The 17,401-nt window shown below is 38.3% G+C and overlaps 1 protein-coding gene across 4 annotated transcripts in view; it reads right to left on the minus strand.

Moving 5' to 3' along the window:
- COMMD10 (COMM domain containing 10) overlaps window positions 1–17,401 on the minus strand; it is a 111,549-nt gene that overhangs the window by 70,509 nt on the left and 23,639 nt on the right. The window contains exon 6 of one of the 4 annotated variants that reach the window (XM_064501508.1): window positions 12,883–12,933. The exons of the other annotated variants lie outside the window; for them this stretch is intronic. Within the exon in view, the coding sequence (XP_064357578.1) occupies window positions 12,928–12,933 (6 nt within the window). The 3' untranslated portion in view covers window positions 12,883–12,927. Of the gene's footprint in view, window positions 1–12,882; window positions 12,934–17,401 lie in introns of those variants that run through there. 4 annotated transcript variants of the gene reach the window in all.

The following is a 17,401-nucleotide window of genomic DNA, read 5'->3' on the forward strand; positions in this document are numbered from 1 at the left end:
CACATGCAAAAAGGCATTCAAGTTAAGCAACATTCAGGTTTAGAGTCAGTATCAGTAATTTCAGGATAAAATGTTTTAGTGAAGGTATCAACAAGAACAGCCAAAGAAATTCAGTCCCAGTCTGCTCCCTTCCCTGTGCAGCCTCTTCCAAAGCCCAGCTGTTTCCCCACTTTCACACTGCCCCTCAGTCTGGTTGAAGCTTTCATGCCCTTTTCCAAACCGACCCGCAGGCTAGATGCAATCAACAGCCAGAGTAACGAAATTGTAAACACGAGATTTTACTATTGTTCCCATATCTGCAGTCCTTCACTTTTTTTTTTTTTTTTTTAATTAACAAGTTTAAAATCAGGACTTTACTACAGTCAGAAAACTTGCTGGAAAAATCCTTTTGGTCTCCTCGCCTATCCTTCTGCCAGTGCAGGACTGTATTGCAGCTTATACTCTCCAGAAATGGATTTCTGTAGAGCATTCATCCATCTGGGAGAGATCGGCCAGCTTCTTCTCCGTTATTTTATATGCCATCTCCAGAAAGCGGAGAATACCGAGCCAACTCCTTGCGCTAGACTCAAGGATACAGGGAAGCCCAGCAAAGCACCCTCCATCTCTCAGCTACATTATTTCAGCACTTGGGCTCTGTGTTCCCAGGACAGCGTCACCCACTTGTTGCTTTACTGACAGCATGGCCTTACCTTAAGTCAGAATGATCATCATCAGTTATTGTTTCTCATGAAAGTCCTGGACTTTTACTGAAACAATCAGTAAAAATGAAGTGATAACTGTTAAGCAGTTTAAGCCAACTAGATTTCAAAGGAATTTTATAGGACAGTATAAAAGGCACTTTCCTACCCCAAGGCTTCTCGTTGACATATTCCAAACACTTTTGCCCTTGGTAACGATTTCAGGGAGAGGAGAAAAAACAAAAAAAAAAGACTATTGTAATGGAAGGAAGTAGCTCAGCTAAACACAGCTTCCCCGACAGTTGATCCCAAAGTATAAGAATTAGGTGCAAGTTATAAGGAAACAGAGACTCCACATAACTAGATTTAAAAAAATAAATAAATAAAAAAATTCAACTTTATTTCCACAAAGCCAAAGAAAATTTAATTTTCTCAAGCTCTGAAGTAATATGAAGATATTAACATATGTTATAAGACAAAAGATTAAGTTCACATCTGTTGCAGACCTCTTGGTGGAACAGCACAGTACTGGATATTGTTTCCATTGGCAATAATAACCCGCAGTCTCCATAATGCTCAATACTCCCCTCCGCAACACTTTGTGAAAGAGTTAAACACATCACTTCCACATAATTCTGAAAATGTGAAATGTTTATTCCTATCTAATCTAAGACACATATCAAAATAATATTATTTTGAGCTGCAAAGCACTCTCTGCAGTTTTACAGGCTGACTCATGTTTAATCTACAACTCTTATTTCCTTCTTTAGGTAAAAGAAAGAGTGCTAATGCTGAAGTATATTACCAAATTGCTTCAAAAAGTGAGGGAAAAACAGAATGCTGATTTTTTTCAGTTGTCTGAAGCCACATTGCTATAAAAAGCCAGTAGTCTTGCAAGTTTTCAAGTGCTTGAGTATTTTAAAAATAGTTAAATTAATAAGAATTTTCAAGTTACTTTAATAAATTGAAACCTTTGGCTTATGTTGGATTGCAATGTTTTGAAAGCAAGGTATTTTATTGAAGAGAAGCGGGAAAAGCTTAGAATGAATAAGAACAAATTTTTATTCACAACACGAAGGTTTTATTGCGGTACTTAAGTTACAGTAGTCCACCTCTTATGTTTAGTGCTGACAAATATGTTTCATCCGTCTATGCACCAAAAATAGATAATGTTAGATGTGTATGGGTTTTTTATTGTTTGTTGTTACATCCTTCCTCTGCCTCCCTCCCCATCTCCACAGACCTTTGAAGTGTATTTGGGAGATTTGTAAGCTCACCCTTTGATTGCTTTGCCTCAGTTAAACACATGTCAAGGTCTTTCCAAAAAGCACTACAAACAAGTGTACTCTGCCCTAGACAGACATCACAGACCTAAACCTCGCTTATCTTAAAGTCAAAGGCTCCAAGCTTTTTGCGACTCCCTCAAGGCTACAGCAGCGTACACTGTGGTTTAAAATGCTAACATGAATTTTAACGTAACCCCACTAGATAAAAAGTGGAGTTTTATAGATTCATTTTATGCTACACTTGAATTTTCTCATGAAATTTTCAGAATGATTTTTCTGATACCAGGCTGAGCACAAAGCTCCATGATGTGGCATAATGCTTTTCATAGAGCACTGCTTTCCTGCATGCTAATCCATGCGGGATTACTACAAAAAATCCGTACAGGTTCAGCTCAGCTTCAGTGAGCTGTCTGTGCACGACACTTCATTGCTCCTAGCCTGGCGGTGTTAACTGCCCTTACTGCTCCCCCCTCCCCACATTTTGGTTTCATGCACTTCTGCTCTTTGTTATACCATTCGCAATCAAATACCGCTCTGCCAGCTTAAACGAATTTGCCTTGCTACAGTACTCTTGGCAAGGCCAGTGCATTCCAATAGAGGATCTCCTTTGGCCACAGCTGCTGCGGCAAAGCAGTTCTTCTGAAAAGGTTTAGTGTTAAATGTTTCCTCCCCCTTCTCTACATTGTCTCAAATAAATGTGCACTTGGAACGAAATCAAGTAGTACCAATTCCAGTGCTGAAAACTGGCTATTGTTCATCTCTCCCATATCATTCATAAGCCAGCCTGGTCCTCATCAGAGAGCCATTTTCACTAAACTTCATATATATTCGTGATGAGCAAACTAAAAGGCTTACTCAAGAACTCATTCAATAGTAGCCTCCAAAAGTACAACTGATGGGAATAAACTACCATCCAGGAACTTCTAAACTGTCTAACCACTGCCTAAAGAAGACATCTTTCTTACATTCTGATCTTTCCACATTATCCCTTTTGTGAAAAAAAGATGTCCTACAGCACAAGAAGAGTTTTAAGGCCTGAAGAACAAAGGAAAACAATCTCATAAAGAATTATATGATATTTAATCAACTATTGTTTAAAAAGAAAAACTAGCAGCAGCAACAAAAACACAAATGTGATACTCGTTATATGAAGGCAGTGTTTGAAAACTTGTATTCAGGCTTCTCAGACATAGTGCCAATTCTAGAAATTCTGTCTCATTTCAGTGATGATTCTGCTGTTTGAACAGATATTTCAAAGATATTTTGAAATCTGCAGCATCTCTATCATAGGGACACTACGAGCTTGTTCCTATGAAGATGAGATGGTAGCAAGGAAGAAGGGGGAAGGAAAGAGAATTTACAGTTTATAGTTAGATTCTGAAGTTCCTTTACTTTGGACTCAGAGCAGAGGAAAGCAGTTAATGTATTCTATACTCAGCTCCAGGCTGCAGCAATCCTAGGACTATTAGTTATAACCCTAAGCCACCAGCGGCAGCCCCTCAACCTATAGTTTCCATACTGCAAAGCTCTATAATCCGTGCTCCAAGAAACCTGTCACAGACTCTTCTATGCCGATATAGTGGATAATACATTTCTTCATATCATCACGGAGACACATGCACCCTTCAGTGTTGACATACCTAACCGAAGAAATGTATGTGGACCAGAGCAGCCTACAAATCTGTCCCTTGACAACAGTTTTGCTGTCAAATCCCCACTTTTTTCTTTTTCCTTCCAAAGGGAAAGAAAAAAACAAATCAACAAAAAATAGCCCCAAACCTCTTAACGTGACTTATCCCCTATCACAAGCATTTAGCCTCCCAAATCTCTTCATTTCTGTTGACGTTGAAAAAGAGAAAGGAGAAAGAACAGACAGCAGAGTTTAAAAGAGGCCTGACAATGTTACACCTCTGATGACAAGGCATAATCCAAAAAGCCTTGATCAGGTATTACTGAAAAACTAAGTGCCTAATCCTGATGTAGATAAGGAAAGAAAACATTTAGAAACATCATTTACAGAGCAATTCTTGTAAAATTTTGATTATGTGCACAGCAGAAACTTTCATCTCCTTACACAAAGGCAGCTGTGAACTCACTGATAATGCATCACTGCGCAATTTCCTCTTTGGTTTGACCCGCTGGTGCGGTTCCTTCTCACAGGCCAGGTAGATAACTTAGGTACTCTAACTACATATTTACAAGTCCTAAAATGTTGCTCAAGAGGTCAAAAAAGAAGGTTGCACGTCAGCTTTTACCTATGTATAAATCGGAAGCTAGAAAAACTTTTTCATTACACCACTTTTGGCTCTATTTTTGTATTGCCCTTTCATTACTACAAGGCTCCAGAACGCATTCTTTGTAACATGATCTGTCTCATTAAGGGGGGGGAGAGGGGAAAAAAAGTATTTTCCTTTCCCCCTTGAAGTCTCTTTCTGTTACTGTCTGGCTACAGAATGTGCATTCCTAGAAATACGCATTTGTTATTTCATTAGTAGTGATTTTATACAATCATACTCAATAATATTTGCTCAGGGGCTGCAAGCTACACTATGGGTTGTGGTTTTGTTGTAAGAGAGGTAATATTTCACGTATTTTAACCAGCCAAAAGGTCACTTGTCACGGCTGCTTTTAAAGTTAACTAAACGTTCATACAAACCCAAATGGCACAAAGTTAGATGCCACACAGCTCCAGATGTCAGACTCCTGCCATTTGTAAGCAACAGGAAACAAGGTAAGTGCAAATTGCCGGCCTTGCATACGATTGAGGTGACGACCTGCCTTCCCCTACCTGACGCACAACTGCGGAGGGTGTCGCAGCATTGTTACAGGCACCTGTTCAATGTCAAATGTACAGCGTTGATAGTGTTTGACAGCATATTCAGTATAGGCACTGCCTCAAGCACGACAGATGTCAGCAACCCAGGAGAAGCCCACTTTGTGCTCTTTCAAGAATATGTATGTTATTTCTCCAGGATGCCTGATCTGGCAATTTCACAAGTTTGCACACTGACAAAAACATTAGCAAAAGTAACAGGAAAGTAAGCCCAGCAATTCTGCAAAATGGACAGAAGACACAGAGCAATCCAATTGCTTTTAAAGATTCAAGAACACGCTATTAACCTGCATAGCAGCTTGGGTTCAGAATTCATAACCACTGAGAGGATTACTCTTCCTCGTCAGTACAATTTTTTACTAAAACTCACAATACAAGGCACCTAAAGAACTGCTGAAGAAAAAGCAGAACACAAGAAAGAAACACAAAGCTGAACACAATAATCATTCCACAAATGTAAACTCAATGTACACTGAGAAGCGTGGGCTCCTCCTGTATTGCTCTGAGCAGTCCTGGAGAGACGCTTGTCACACGTAATACCTAATTAGTTTGTAATAGCTGAGGTAATACAGAGTCACCGGTGAGATATGAATCAACAGTATAACTGGCTGCGGTTCTCCCCGCCACAGCGCTTTCCAAGGGTGCCTCAAGACAGCAGCAGGGTGCAAGCCACAGGCTACGCCAACTGCTCTGGCAGCTGCTCCTCACCATCCCTTCATTTCCAAACACCCCTTTCTGATGTAGGTGCTGATACAGTTGAGAAGAAAAAGTGTGTAGTGTGTTGTGTCTCAGTGTGTAATTAGTGCCCATTCAACAAGCCACAGGACAGGCTGCGCGCAGGGGGAGAGTGCCCAGGCCCTAGGTGGTTCCACACTCTGCCGTGGGAGCTGGTCCAGGCAACAGGCAAATGCTCCGATACAAGTCAGCTACTTGTACCCAAAGTGCCTAGTAAAAACAGCATTACAGAATTGGAAAATGGCATTCCATTCTAATTTCCTAACCCCATTTAAATAGTTTCACACAAGGTGTCCTTACTTTTTTCATTATTATAAGAGATGCTTATTCTGTTCAAATGCCTCAAACAGTTGCTTTTTGTGTTTTGTGGCTAGCCCCAGGTTTGAAAGCATTAAAGAAAAAGTCTGAAAGGAAATATTGTCAAGCACTCGTATTTTCAAGGACAAACTCACAATTATCCAGCTTCATGCTGATGAGAGCATTCAAGGCGCAGTACAATTAAATGCCAGGCCTGTAATTTTATCAAAACCACGAATCCAGGGAAACACTCTCTAACCTCAGACACTCATCAGCACTGCTTATGCAAAAAAAAAAAAAAAAAAAAAAAAAAAAAAAAAAAAAAAAAAGCAAGCTATTATAAAGATGTAAGGGATGTGACCAAGTCTCCTCCTAAGTCCTGTCTGTGCAGACACTTTGGATGGAAACCTGCATTCTCAAACAATTTTCTCCCCCTTCCAGTACAAGAGATAAGAGTTATGAATGCTGCAGGCCAGAAAATGGAAGAAAAGTAGAGGGCTGTGCCCAGGTGAGCACTTTCTCTCTCAGGACCAGGAGTTCTCTGCTCTCTGTTTTATAGCTCAACATATATTTCAACTGCAAAGAAGAGCTAACCTAGAATTCCATGCACTATCATATACTGAACACCCTCGAGCTGATGGTGATCTTCCTCCATATACAAAAACTACTTACTCAAACACAGCTCTCCACGTCCATTCTGGAATACATTTTATGGTAAGGGAGCGGAAAGATTTGTTAGAGAAGACAGAAAACACCAAGAAATTTGAAAACATCCTAGAATATGATGGTCAATTAGAAAGTCAGAGAAAAGCACAAAACAGATGTGACACGTAAGAAAGTTGAGGAACAATAAAAGTAAGCTTTGCCAAATAGTCTCAAGTTTTACGAATTACTTAAAAATTGTAAATTATCTATCAGGTTTTTTGTCAAGCCTTTATTTGAGGCATTTTTTTTCATTTCAGAAATTTAAAAAGCAAAATCATACTTGTAAGATGTAATTTAATATAAACTCTTCTGCCCCGTAAGACGGACATCTTACAACATCTAATGGCAGTCAAACAGATTTTAAAAGGATGTAATTATACTCAGGCTTGCAATGTAACACTTACAAATATAAAATGGAGTCCTATAATTTTAAATGTCAACTCCAGCCTGTACAAGGCAGACATTATACACAGCTTCACTGTCAGGACTGCCATGGAAATGTCCAAGTCTTAACTGGATTTGATGTCCAAGCTAGTATTATTTTGTCAGGACACACAGCATAACTATATGTTCAAGGAGTAGTAACTAATGTTCAACTCAATAGGCAAAAGAAAAAAAAAACTTTACAAATACAAGAACTGCAGTAACTAGGTCAACCACAACTGAAGATTGAGTAATTTATTCCGATACGGTAAGGGGGGCGGAGGAGGGAAAGCTTGAGACTTTTTAAAATGACACATTTCATGTGCATAAAGACATGACACAGCAACAGTTATTCAGGCAACATGACACTGAGCAAGAAAATGAATACCTCAAATACTATGGTACTTATAAAAACATTTAATATGTCAATCCAATTTGCCTATAAAAACTTTTTCTATAGCAATAGTCAATCAAAATGGATTGAACATTTTAAAATCAGAAATTAGCTATACTGGACTGCTACTCTACAAGAGTTTACATGAAGATGACTTCTCAGAGGACAAGGGCGAGATCAGCGTCTGGCTCAAGTTAAAATGTAAGTAAGCTTGTAGATAGACTTTTCAGAAGCTACAAGCTACAAATAATCAACATAAATAAGACACTTACAGGCTGAGTGATCACTCCATGCCTGTTGTACCTTCCTGCACATCTCCCTTCCTCTTAGAATAGGCTGAAAAGTTACTTTTCATATAAAAACAGCAATACAAGTATCACAGTTTCCAAGCTAATCCAACCACCCAACATCCCAAGGTGAAAATGTACAACTCGGGACAAAACTAGCAAAGTACATCTTTAAAAAAAATTCTCACAGGTCAAGGTGTAGCTGTAAGATGCCATAACAAAACACCAGCTAAGAAGTTTGTGCAGGTATGCTTTTTGTGGACCGCCATCAGATTTCCAATCAAAAGAGAGGCAGACTACATATTGGGGGAAACATGAATATAAGATACCTGCAAGTGTTCCTCAGAGCTCTGTAGCAGTTGCAAGTTCAACAGAGCCCACATCATTATTCACTCTATGAAGAAAACAAAATGCAAAGTTATACAAATAGCTAAACACCTGCAAGGGGTACTTGGTGGACAGTAAGAACCCCTTTCATCAGCATTTGTCTTTGGCTGTCTTTCTGCTTCTTTGCAGTCATAATTTCCTATGTTCTTCTTACAAGGTAAGAGAGTTTCAAATCAATGCCCAACACAGAGCAGCTGAGAAACACCAGTACTTCAGTAAACAGCACTGTTTAACACAGGAATGGAAAGCAGAAAACCTTCTCTGCCAAATCCTAATCATATTTCCAGCCCATCCTGCCACTGCTGAAGTAGTAAAATGCAGTGGTGAGAAAAGAGGTAACAACTAACCACAGCTAGCCTAAAAGACAGGAAATTATGTGGAGAAAGGATGTGGACAGTCTAAGCAGGTGTACACATCATACTCTTCCTCCCCTTCTCTTCTACAAGCCTGCTATTTAATCACTCTTTTTGTTTGCTTACAAATAGGCCGTAAAAGAATTAGTGCCTTCTTTGGACACTCCACACTGCTCCTTCTGATATCCCAAGTAAAGCCATTAACCCAGCTCTCTTTGGAGTGTCTCCAAAAATGCATTTCTATGTTGCAACTACAAAAGTTAATCCAGTTATTTATAGGAAAGTTCTAGTTCACAGTTTTCATAAAAACATCCTGTATATATTTAGACCTAGCTTTTAAATTCAGCCCTTTCATATACTGCTTCTCTTAGACTAAAGATCCTCTCGTGTTCATAGAGCACCTAGATCACAGCATGCACTCCCAAAAGACATTAAGAAAGAGAATGACCTCTTCCAGTCTCACGCAGGACACAACAGAAGTGAACAGCAAAGCATGGATTGCTCCCAAGCTAGCACTAGCGTAATGAGGCAATTGGATCTCAAGTGGCAGGATAACTGAAAAACAGGCAATCATCATGGTTCTAGAAGACAGTGCCATCTCCTCCAACCACCTCTGAAGATTCCCCTTACATGGGAACCAGCTAAAAGAAAATAAAACATGTTTGGGTCCTAAAGATGTTTCTAAGCACAAGTTTAATGAGAAAAACACACAAAAATTCATTTTTTTAAAATTCCATGTCTCAAACAGCTTTCCTCCTTTAGAGCCTTGCAGGGGAAAAGTAAAGGATTAAAAGAGGACAAAATTTCTTATAAGCAAGACTAAGTTGCACGTCAGACAGTAGCAAGTTGCAGAAACTTCATAATTCTTAAAAATGCTACTTATTCTTGTCAACATAGAGCAAATGCCACATAAATGCACTTGGCAGCATCACATTTGAATGTTTAAACTGAACCGTGACACCTCTAAAAATGGAATTTTTGCTCTACTCCAACAACCACACAAATTAAATCAAGTCAACCAGAATCATGTTTTAAGAGAAGAGTTTACAGAAAATACTGCATTGTCTTGATTTTTTCCAGATTAACACAAGCATTACTTCGACAAGAAGTAACAAGAACATGTGAACTATACCAGTATTTTGCATTTATAGAGGGAAAAGGGATACTGATTTATTCCTTTTACCTAGGAATATTTTTTAAAAAGATTAAAAAAACCTGATCACCATTTGATAGATAGAAAAACCTGAGAAATATTTGTCACTGACAGCAAATCACTACAGTGAAAGAAAAAAACCCAGCCCATATGCCTTTCAACTTACTGGACAAGTACATTTTCTCCATGATAGTCTTGTCTACATTTGTATTAGGGTCTGGACTGCCACTGGTCAAGAATGCTATCTGCTTCTTAACATCTCTCTCATGTCAGTTATTACCTAACTAAACAGTAATGTGGGTTGCCTTGATAATTCTGCTTTCGAATGTCAGCAACAAGCCATCTTACTTAAAGACCATGAGCCAGCAAAGCCACTTCCTCCAATGAGTAAGTAGAGCCAAAGCTTGTTGGGCTTCAGGGCATAAAGGTCTACATCTCTCAAACAATCTCAAATATAATCAATTATATTATCATTCTTACGAGTAGCTCTAAGAAATGTATATTACACGTATATTTTTGATATTGCACATAGCTGCCAAGGTGGTATTTATCAGTAACTTTAATAAAACACTGAATTAATTCCTTCTGAGAGATGCTGCTAACATGAGCTTCTGCAGAAGTGAACTCCGCTACATGCTGTTGCCAGTGTACAGTAACTAACAGTGTACAATGTTTAAACAAAAAAGTCAAAGCTGGGGGAAAAGGAGTATTTTAATTTGCGTTAAGGAATTGCAGAGGAATTCTACGTTACTTCTTGTGGGTCCTAAACTTTGCACTTCTGGCTATCAATAGTGGCCTAGTCACAAAACTACTAAGCATACAAAAGAGTCAGAGGGCCCAGCATCTCCAGTGGTACTCAAAAAACAACATATGCACACATGTTTACAGGTAGTCCTGCAGGATTTCCCAAATAGTCTTTCGAATTAAAAAAAAAAAAAACTCTGTTTTAAGAAAGAACACATTTCATCTCATCTCTGCTTGCTTCTAACTGTCAAATAACACAAGAGACAAGTATTCCTCCCTGATTTAAATGCCATAAAAATGCTACTCATTTGATTTGCTAATATCTAAAGGCCTTATGACTCTCTGAAATCACTACTTTTTTAAATACAGGAGAAACTTTTATTCTTATGCTTCCATATATGGAAGAATATCTGTTTCTAGGCATCCAAATTAAAGCGTTGCTGACTCAAAGGCCGCAGTTACCAGCACTGTAACAGAGGACACAAGCAGAAGAGCCATGTTCAAAGGCAGAGCCTCCCTCTTATCCTGAACAACTTTGGTGTTCTGCTCTCCCTAATCTGACTCATTTCTTACACTACCTTACCTCTCCACCTCCTTACCTGAAGGAACAGGCAAAGGAGAAATGCCAATTTTTAAGGTATTTGCAAAGGCAACATAGAGCTTATTAGCCAAGTGAAGGGAGGGGGTGAGAATAGCACTGAGAAGAAGTACTAGGAAAGGGGTGGGCCACTGACAGATCATGGTTATTTTCCGTTACTACACACAGACCAAGACAACAGTTCATTTGCTAGCACTCTGAAGAGTTTCTGAGAATAGCAAGCAAAAAAACTGTTTAGAGTTTCTGAGAATCTCCAATCAATCCCATAAATATTTTTCCTTCCCTGGAAATGACTGAAGGATCAAGCCTACAAAACTAGTTTGAAGCAAATAAGAAAACCCCACATCTTTAGAATAGAGGTCACATACACAAATATATCAAACGAGGAAAAACTCACCAAATCTTTGTTCTTAAGTGCTTTTGGGCCTTAAATGCCCAGGAAGACATTTAACTCTGCCTGACAAAGCAATGTGTCACCGAATTTAAACTTGAATTTAAGTATTTCTGCTACTTTTCTATTCCTTATTTGGCTTGACAATGGGAAAGTTATACACCATGCACAACTCAGTTTAGTCCTGTACAAAAGAAATGAGATTCAGACTGAGGTTGGCTAAGGCCTGCAACTGTACATGGTCAATGGGGATGGAGTTTTTTCTGTAATTCCATGATAGAAAGACACACAGACAGAGTTTAACAGTGTTTTAGTGAGAACAAAGTAGGTGCAGAGGCTGTTGTCAATTATATGGCTCCAGATTTTATTTATAAATTATGTATTAGTAGATGAAGCATAAGAAAAAAAAAATCCCTATATGTAGTTCTTTACTATAAACTGGATAATTGGATTGTGTAAGTTCAGAAACAGAGCCAGATAATTAGCTACACCCTGCAGTACAACTGCCAGAGGTGGGCACATTCCTGGAGTTGCACCATCTGGTAGATGGTTTCTGTATAACATGTCAAGCTACCCACAACTTTGAGAACGTGCGTTATTCTGCCTTCCATTTCTACACTGTTAAGGAAACAGAAATTCTCCCAGCATCTTGAAAATTCTGGAGTGCACCTTCAGTTTCCCCTCTAATTAAAATGCATTTAAACAGGGATAATAGATATGATAGATCACAAACATAGTCTAAGTAAGAACTGTTGTGCACTGCAACTCTGGAATTTCTGGCTCTAACAGTTAAGCACAGAAATTTCTGACAGCTTTCTGTAGCAATGTGGCAGCCTGGAAACAAATTCTAAATTTCAAGCTTATTTTTCTGAGCTGTTCCACATGCTCAAGATCATATAGCCATTTTACTAGGTCTTCTAAGAATATTAAAACTTTTCCCCAACATTCCGAAATCCCTTTTCAGGGAAGCACTTGCTCTCTTATCAGCGTTATCATTTATGAGATTTTAGTCCTCAGAACGATATCCATGATCTATGTTGCCAAAAGCAGCAATCTTGCTTGTACAGAGCTCAAAAAGACCTTGAGCTGGGACTGTACTATCTGAGGCCACCTAGCCTGAGGACTATCCTGGCCTCTGATTATATTCTTAAAATAGTAATGAAATGACCTTTTCTCTTAAACTCCTCCTTAAACATTTTTGCATTCATTCAAAGGCATGTCCTATTTACTTTTTTGGTAATTGCTAGAGCCTTACAAACCTACTTGATGAGTGGACTAACTCCACTCAAGTGCATAAGTAGAAGCACAAGTTGTTTGTTTTCTGAGAAAGAAGAGGGAGATGGCCTCATCAGAACAGCAGGGCTGAGAGGCAGCTGAGGAGCGTGAGCAGCAATTTACAGTTGTTTCGTGTTTGCACCTCATGACAGTTCCTCCAGCATCACAGCAGTCTCTTAACTGCCCTCTCGGGAGGGCCTACAGAAGTGACTGATCTAGCTCAACTAGAAGAAAAGCTTTGCTTTGCAGTCTGCTCTGCTGTCAAAGACAGGGGGAAAAAATCCACAGGGACAAACTTAGAAAGCAGAATGGGATACTTACTGAAGGAAACAGGGCAACTCTTCTAAGGTCTGGATTTGCCCACAGTCCAGAAGTGTACAGAAAGTCTGTTAAAACTACAAGGAAAGAAGAAAACTGTGACTGATATTTTAATAAATAAACAATAATTTAATATTTCCAGACTTCTATATCCCCGGTGGAATGATGCATATGTATTACCCGCTCAGTTTCAAGTGCAGCCAGACCCCATTTTGATTTTGAAGAAATGGTTGCAGAAAAATAAGTTTAAAATATTTCCTTTTCCTCCTTTAAAACAGCCAACAATCCAGGGAAAATTAATAAAATTAAATTAGTAGAGTAACACTTCAATATTTTCTGCCTTTTGTCAAAAGTATTATAACAGCAGGTTTAACCAACCACCACTTTTATGAGTTCATTTGTCTTGCATTGGCAACTGTAACAAAATCCACCAAATACAAGTTATAAACAAAATAAACAAAGTATTGAACTCTCACATGGCATCTATACATAGCATTCCCATTTTAGCATACTAAAAATCCCCAAAAGGCAGAAGGCCATCAAGAAGTCCTTAAAGGTTAAAGAGCAAACTGTATGTGTAAAACAGGTGAAGAGAAACAAGAGCAGAGCAAAACCTTCCGGGGGGTGGGGTATGAAACTGTAATTAAATAACTACGACTGTAATTACATACATGGAACAAAGCTAAATTAAAAAAAAAAAAAAAGAAAGCTTGGATAACTATCAAGACACGATGCTAGGCAAGAAGAGTTTTTACTAAGGATTTTCAAGCATGAACGCTGCAGATTATGTGTAAAAACACACAATAAATCCACCTTACATAATAACATGCCTGACTATTTTCCTAGCGAACAGGTAAAGCAGCAACAAGCAAGGATATAACAGAGTCACGATCCTTAGAGACAGAGCTGGTCAGAACAAACTGGCCACGTCCCCAAGCCTTTAAGAGCACGCAGTCTTACCTCCCACGCTCCTCTGGGGAGGCATTCAGCAAAGACGCAACACTTCTGATGCCCTCAAACCTTTCCTACAGCCTTTACTACAAAAGTTTTTCTTACAATATGGCTCGTGTAGTTACAGAGAACGGTCACAGCTGTTTAGAAAGGTTTGGACTAGACAGCCTAAGGAATTACTGTTATTAACAGTAGAAAAAAATGTGCAAGCGTGTGCCTATGTGGATAGATATTAAATAAATTATTGAGATAAACAAAGATACTAAATAAACACAGCACTTTTTTTTTGGATAAGTCTTTGTTTGCAAATCAACATCATAATTAGCAGCACAGATTATCAGCATTATTAATTTGTACTCCCTCTACTGGTTAATTCACCCTATAACGATAAAAATAATAATAGTCCATAAAAAGTCTCCAGATGGCTGTGTTGCAACTCAGCAACACAACAAATCTGAAACCAAATTATATTAAATAAAAGCCCCATACCCTTCCTCCACCTTACACAGCAGCCTGTAAACAGCTGTTTCTTCATGTTCCCGTGGTTTGTTAAAATGTCAGAATGGAAGCAGAAGGATTTTGCAGTTCAGAAAGATGTTCCCTGTCACCCTAGCTTGTTTTTTTCGTATGCCTGCTTCACAGAAATCCCACTTTCCTAAGATTCAGAAATGCAATTAAATGCTTTACATTCTCAACCTTTGTAACGTGTTAATTGAATTTTAAATTGAAATTTTTTTTTCCTCCTCCCATACAAAGTATCATCAGCAACCAAACTTTAAAGCAGTCAAGCATCCCTGAACAACCTGGGTTGGAAGGGCCTTTGGCAGCCTGTCCCCTCCAACAGCGGGGCTAGCTCCAGGGTTACACCACGTTGCTCCAGTCGACTTCCGAATATTCCCACAGCTAGCAACTCCACAGTCTCTCCAAGTAACCCATTCTAGTGCTTAACCGCTCATGGTGAAAAACTTCTCACAACATATGTAAAATTTGTGCAAGATCCAAGTCAAGCATAATGCAAAGACTGAGGATAAGCAAATACTGAACTCGTAACAACCCCCCAAAGCAAGTTTGTCATAATAAACAATAAATAAGTGATAAACAATAAAAAAATTTACAATAATACTTATTACAATATTATAAGGTATAATATTGTAAGTATATAATGTATAATACCTATAGGACTCTGCATTTCATCTGAAGCTGACAAAACATACTTTTTTATAAAGATTCATATGGCATACAGTGGATCCTTTGACTCACTTTACTTCACGAAGCACAAATGTCATTCCTATAGCCAAGGGTTTTTGATTACCTACCCTAAAGAAATGGTTAAGTACTAATTTTGAACATCAGCTTCCGACAAAGAAATGTTTAAATTGCCCTTAATTGTGTGAGTTGTAGTAAACATAAGTGTATTAGTAGAACTACTTTCAATCAGTAAAAATAGAAACAATGGCAAATTTCATTTACCTTGCTCAGTACATTTTTATTTATTTATTTTTATTAATCAGCTTCAGTTTTGTAGATGAGCAAGAAAAACTTCTATTGTTCTATGCAGATTAGAAATGTAAACACTTCACATTTCCCACAACTGCCAACTTCGGGAGCGATGCTGACTCTTGTTTCAAGCAAGCGTGCCAAGGGCCAGAGACGTGGCACCACGAGAAAGAGCACTACTGCCCCCTAATGAGCCAACACACGAAGCTCCGTCTTACAAAGAGAAATAAAAGCTACCACGTTCGTGATTAAAAGAAAAAAAAGAGTTCAGTTACAAATGAAGACAATCATTACGAACCAATACTCTAAACACATGCCAAATTTCTGTGCGAAAGGCTGAGTTATACATAAGTGTGGAGAAAAAAATCCTCAGAAGTATCTACCTTCAATATTTAATGCACAGAGGGATCAAGTTGATGCAAAATGCTTCACAGAAATTAATTATGCTCCAACATTTCTGTCAGCATGTAGGCAGGTATGAGCCTATCATAAACCTATTCTGTCCTGGGATGTCAGCATTCATCTTCACACCAAACCAGGTTTTTAAATTTTAGTGTCTGGAATGTCAGAACATCGGCATGTTTTTCTTGTTCTACTGTTCTACTAAATGTGAGTTTTGGAGCTGTTATTCTAGGCTTGTAATTATTGCAAAAGAAATCAGATATTTGTATCTAATTATACCAATAAGAAGAAAGAGAGGAATCAATTAATAATAATCTACTTTCTCAATTCTGTTTGTAAAGGAAACAAGTGGTTTAAGCAAAATATTTAAGTCAGACTATAATAGCAACAACAACTCCATCCTCCCACCTTTCTTCCCAAACTACTAATCTGCATGACAATTCTATCAAAAAGCCCACTTTGGATGTCTGTGGCCTAGGAGCTTTATTTGGTTTATCACCGCTTCCATACATACCTCTAAAGAACCAGCCACAGATAAAAATTTTATCTTAAGTTTTTGTTCATTTGTTTTAAAGCTAGAAAACCAAAGCAAAGAGCATCTTGTTCCACAATAGGTATTGGGAGTCTGGGTAAGCAGATCACAAACAGCTCACTATGAAGAAAACAATGTGTCTAATGCTATCTTTATGTTGGGAACTGATGACTAGAATCATAATACAGCTAGATAACCAAAACGCAGACAACCAAATAGAGACAGTTACCCACTTAAGTATCTTGTACAGTTCTACAAAACAACTTAGAACAAGAAACATATAGCAGAACCTACTGAAGAAGTTTAAATGTGAAAGAACAGAATCATCCGAGTTAGAATTTGGCTAGGACACAGACTTAACATTCTTTCCTTACAAAAAGCACTAACAGGATCTTCATTTTTATCCAGGAGACAACATGTAGAATCTCAGGTTCAGCACCCAGACAGAAGACTGGCACCCATGTCCCATTCCCGCCCGCATTCTACCAGGGGATCCTCTATCCATGTAATACCACACTTTGCTTTGACTTAGCTTAAATACAAATGTTGACTGTAAAAAAAGGTAACTCAGTTGTACACATAGGGTTCTACTGTCTTCCTCACAAAATGCACAAAATTCTACTAATTTCATCTTGTTTTAAAACAAAGTTGGGGAATTCACTCAAAACAAACTACATGCGAAGAAAAATCAGGAGAATTTTCTTTTTGCAAAATGTCACATTTTTCTCACATTTCCTCATAGTTATTTTGTCACAGAGTTGAACCTGTATGCTGTGCTGCTTAATGCAACTAGCACAAAATACTGTGTGGTTCCTGTATTTGTGTTCCAGAAATATAACTTGCAGTGCACCGCTGAAAAAAAGAACTCTATTGCAGGTCCTGATGTGAAGCACAAACATAAGCTCTGTATTCTCTTATTCTACTATAAGTCAGAAATTCCACTCACATTAGTACAATTACTGTGATTTAAATGCAATGTGAAACCAGAATTGAGTTCCAAATCAAATTTTTTCCTTAAATCTTTTACATTGACTCTTTCATTGATAAAGATGAGACACACCACAGAGGATAAGACCTTCCAATTTCCATTAGCAAGATAAGGTGAATAATCATTCATGTATTTAATTTAAAACATGCTAACTAACAAAAGATACAGCTTACAT

The sequence above is a fragment of the Dromaius novaehollandiae genome, chromosome Z, assembly GCF_036370855.1.
Source record: "Dromaius novaehollandiae isolate bDroNov1 chromosome Z, bDroNov1.hap1, whole genome shotgun sequence".
Taxonomy (NCBI): domain Eukaryota; kingdom Metazoa; phylum Chordata; class Aves; order Casuariiformes; family Dromaiidae; genus Dromaius; species Dromaius novaehollandiae.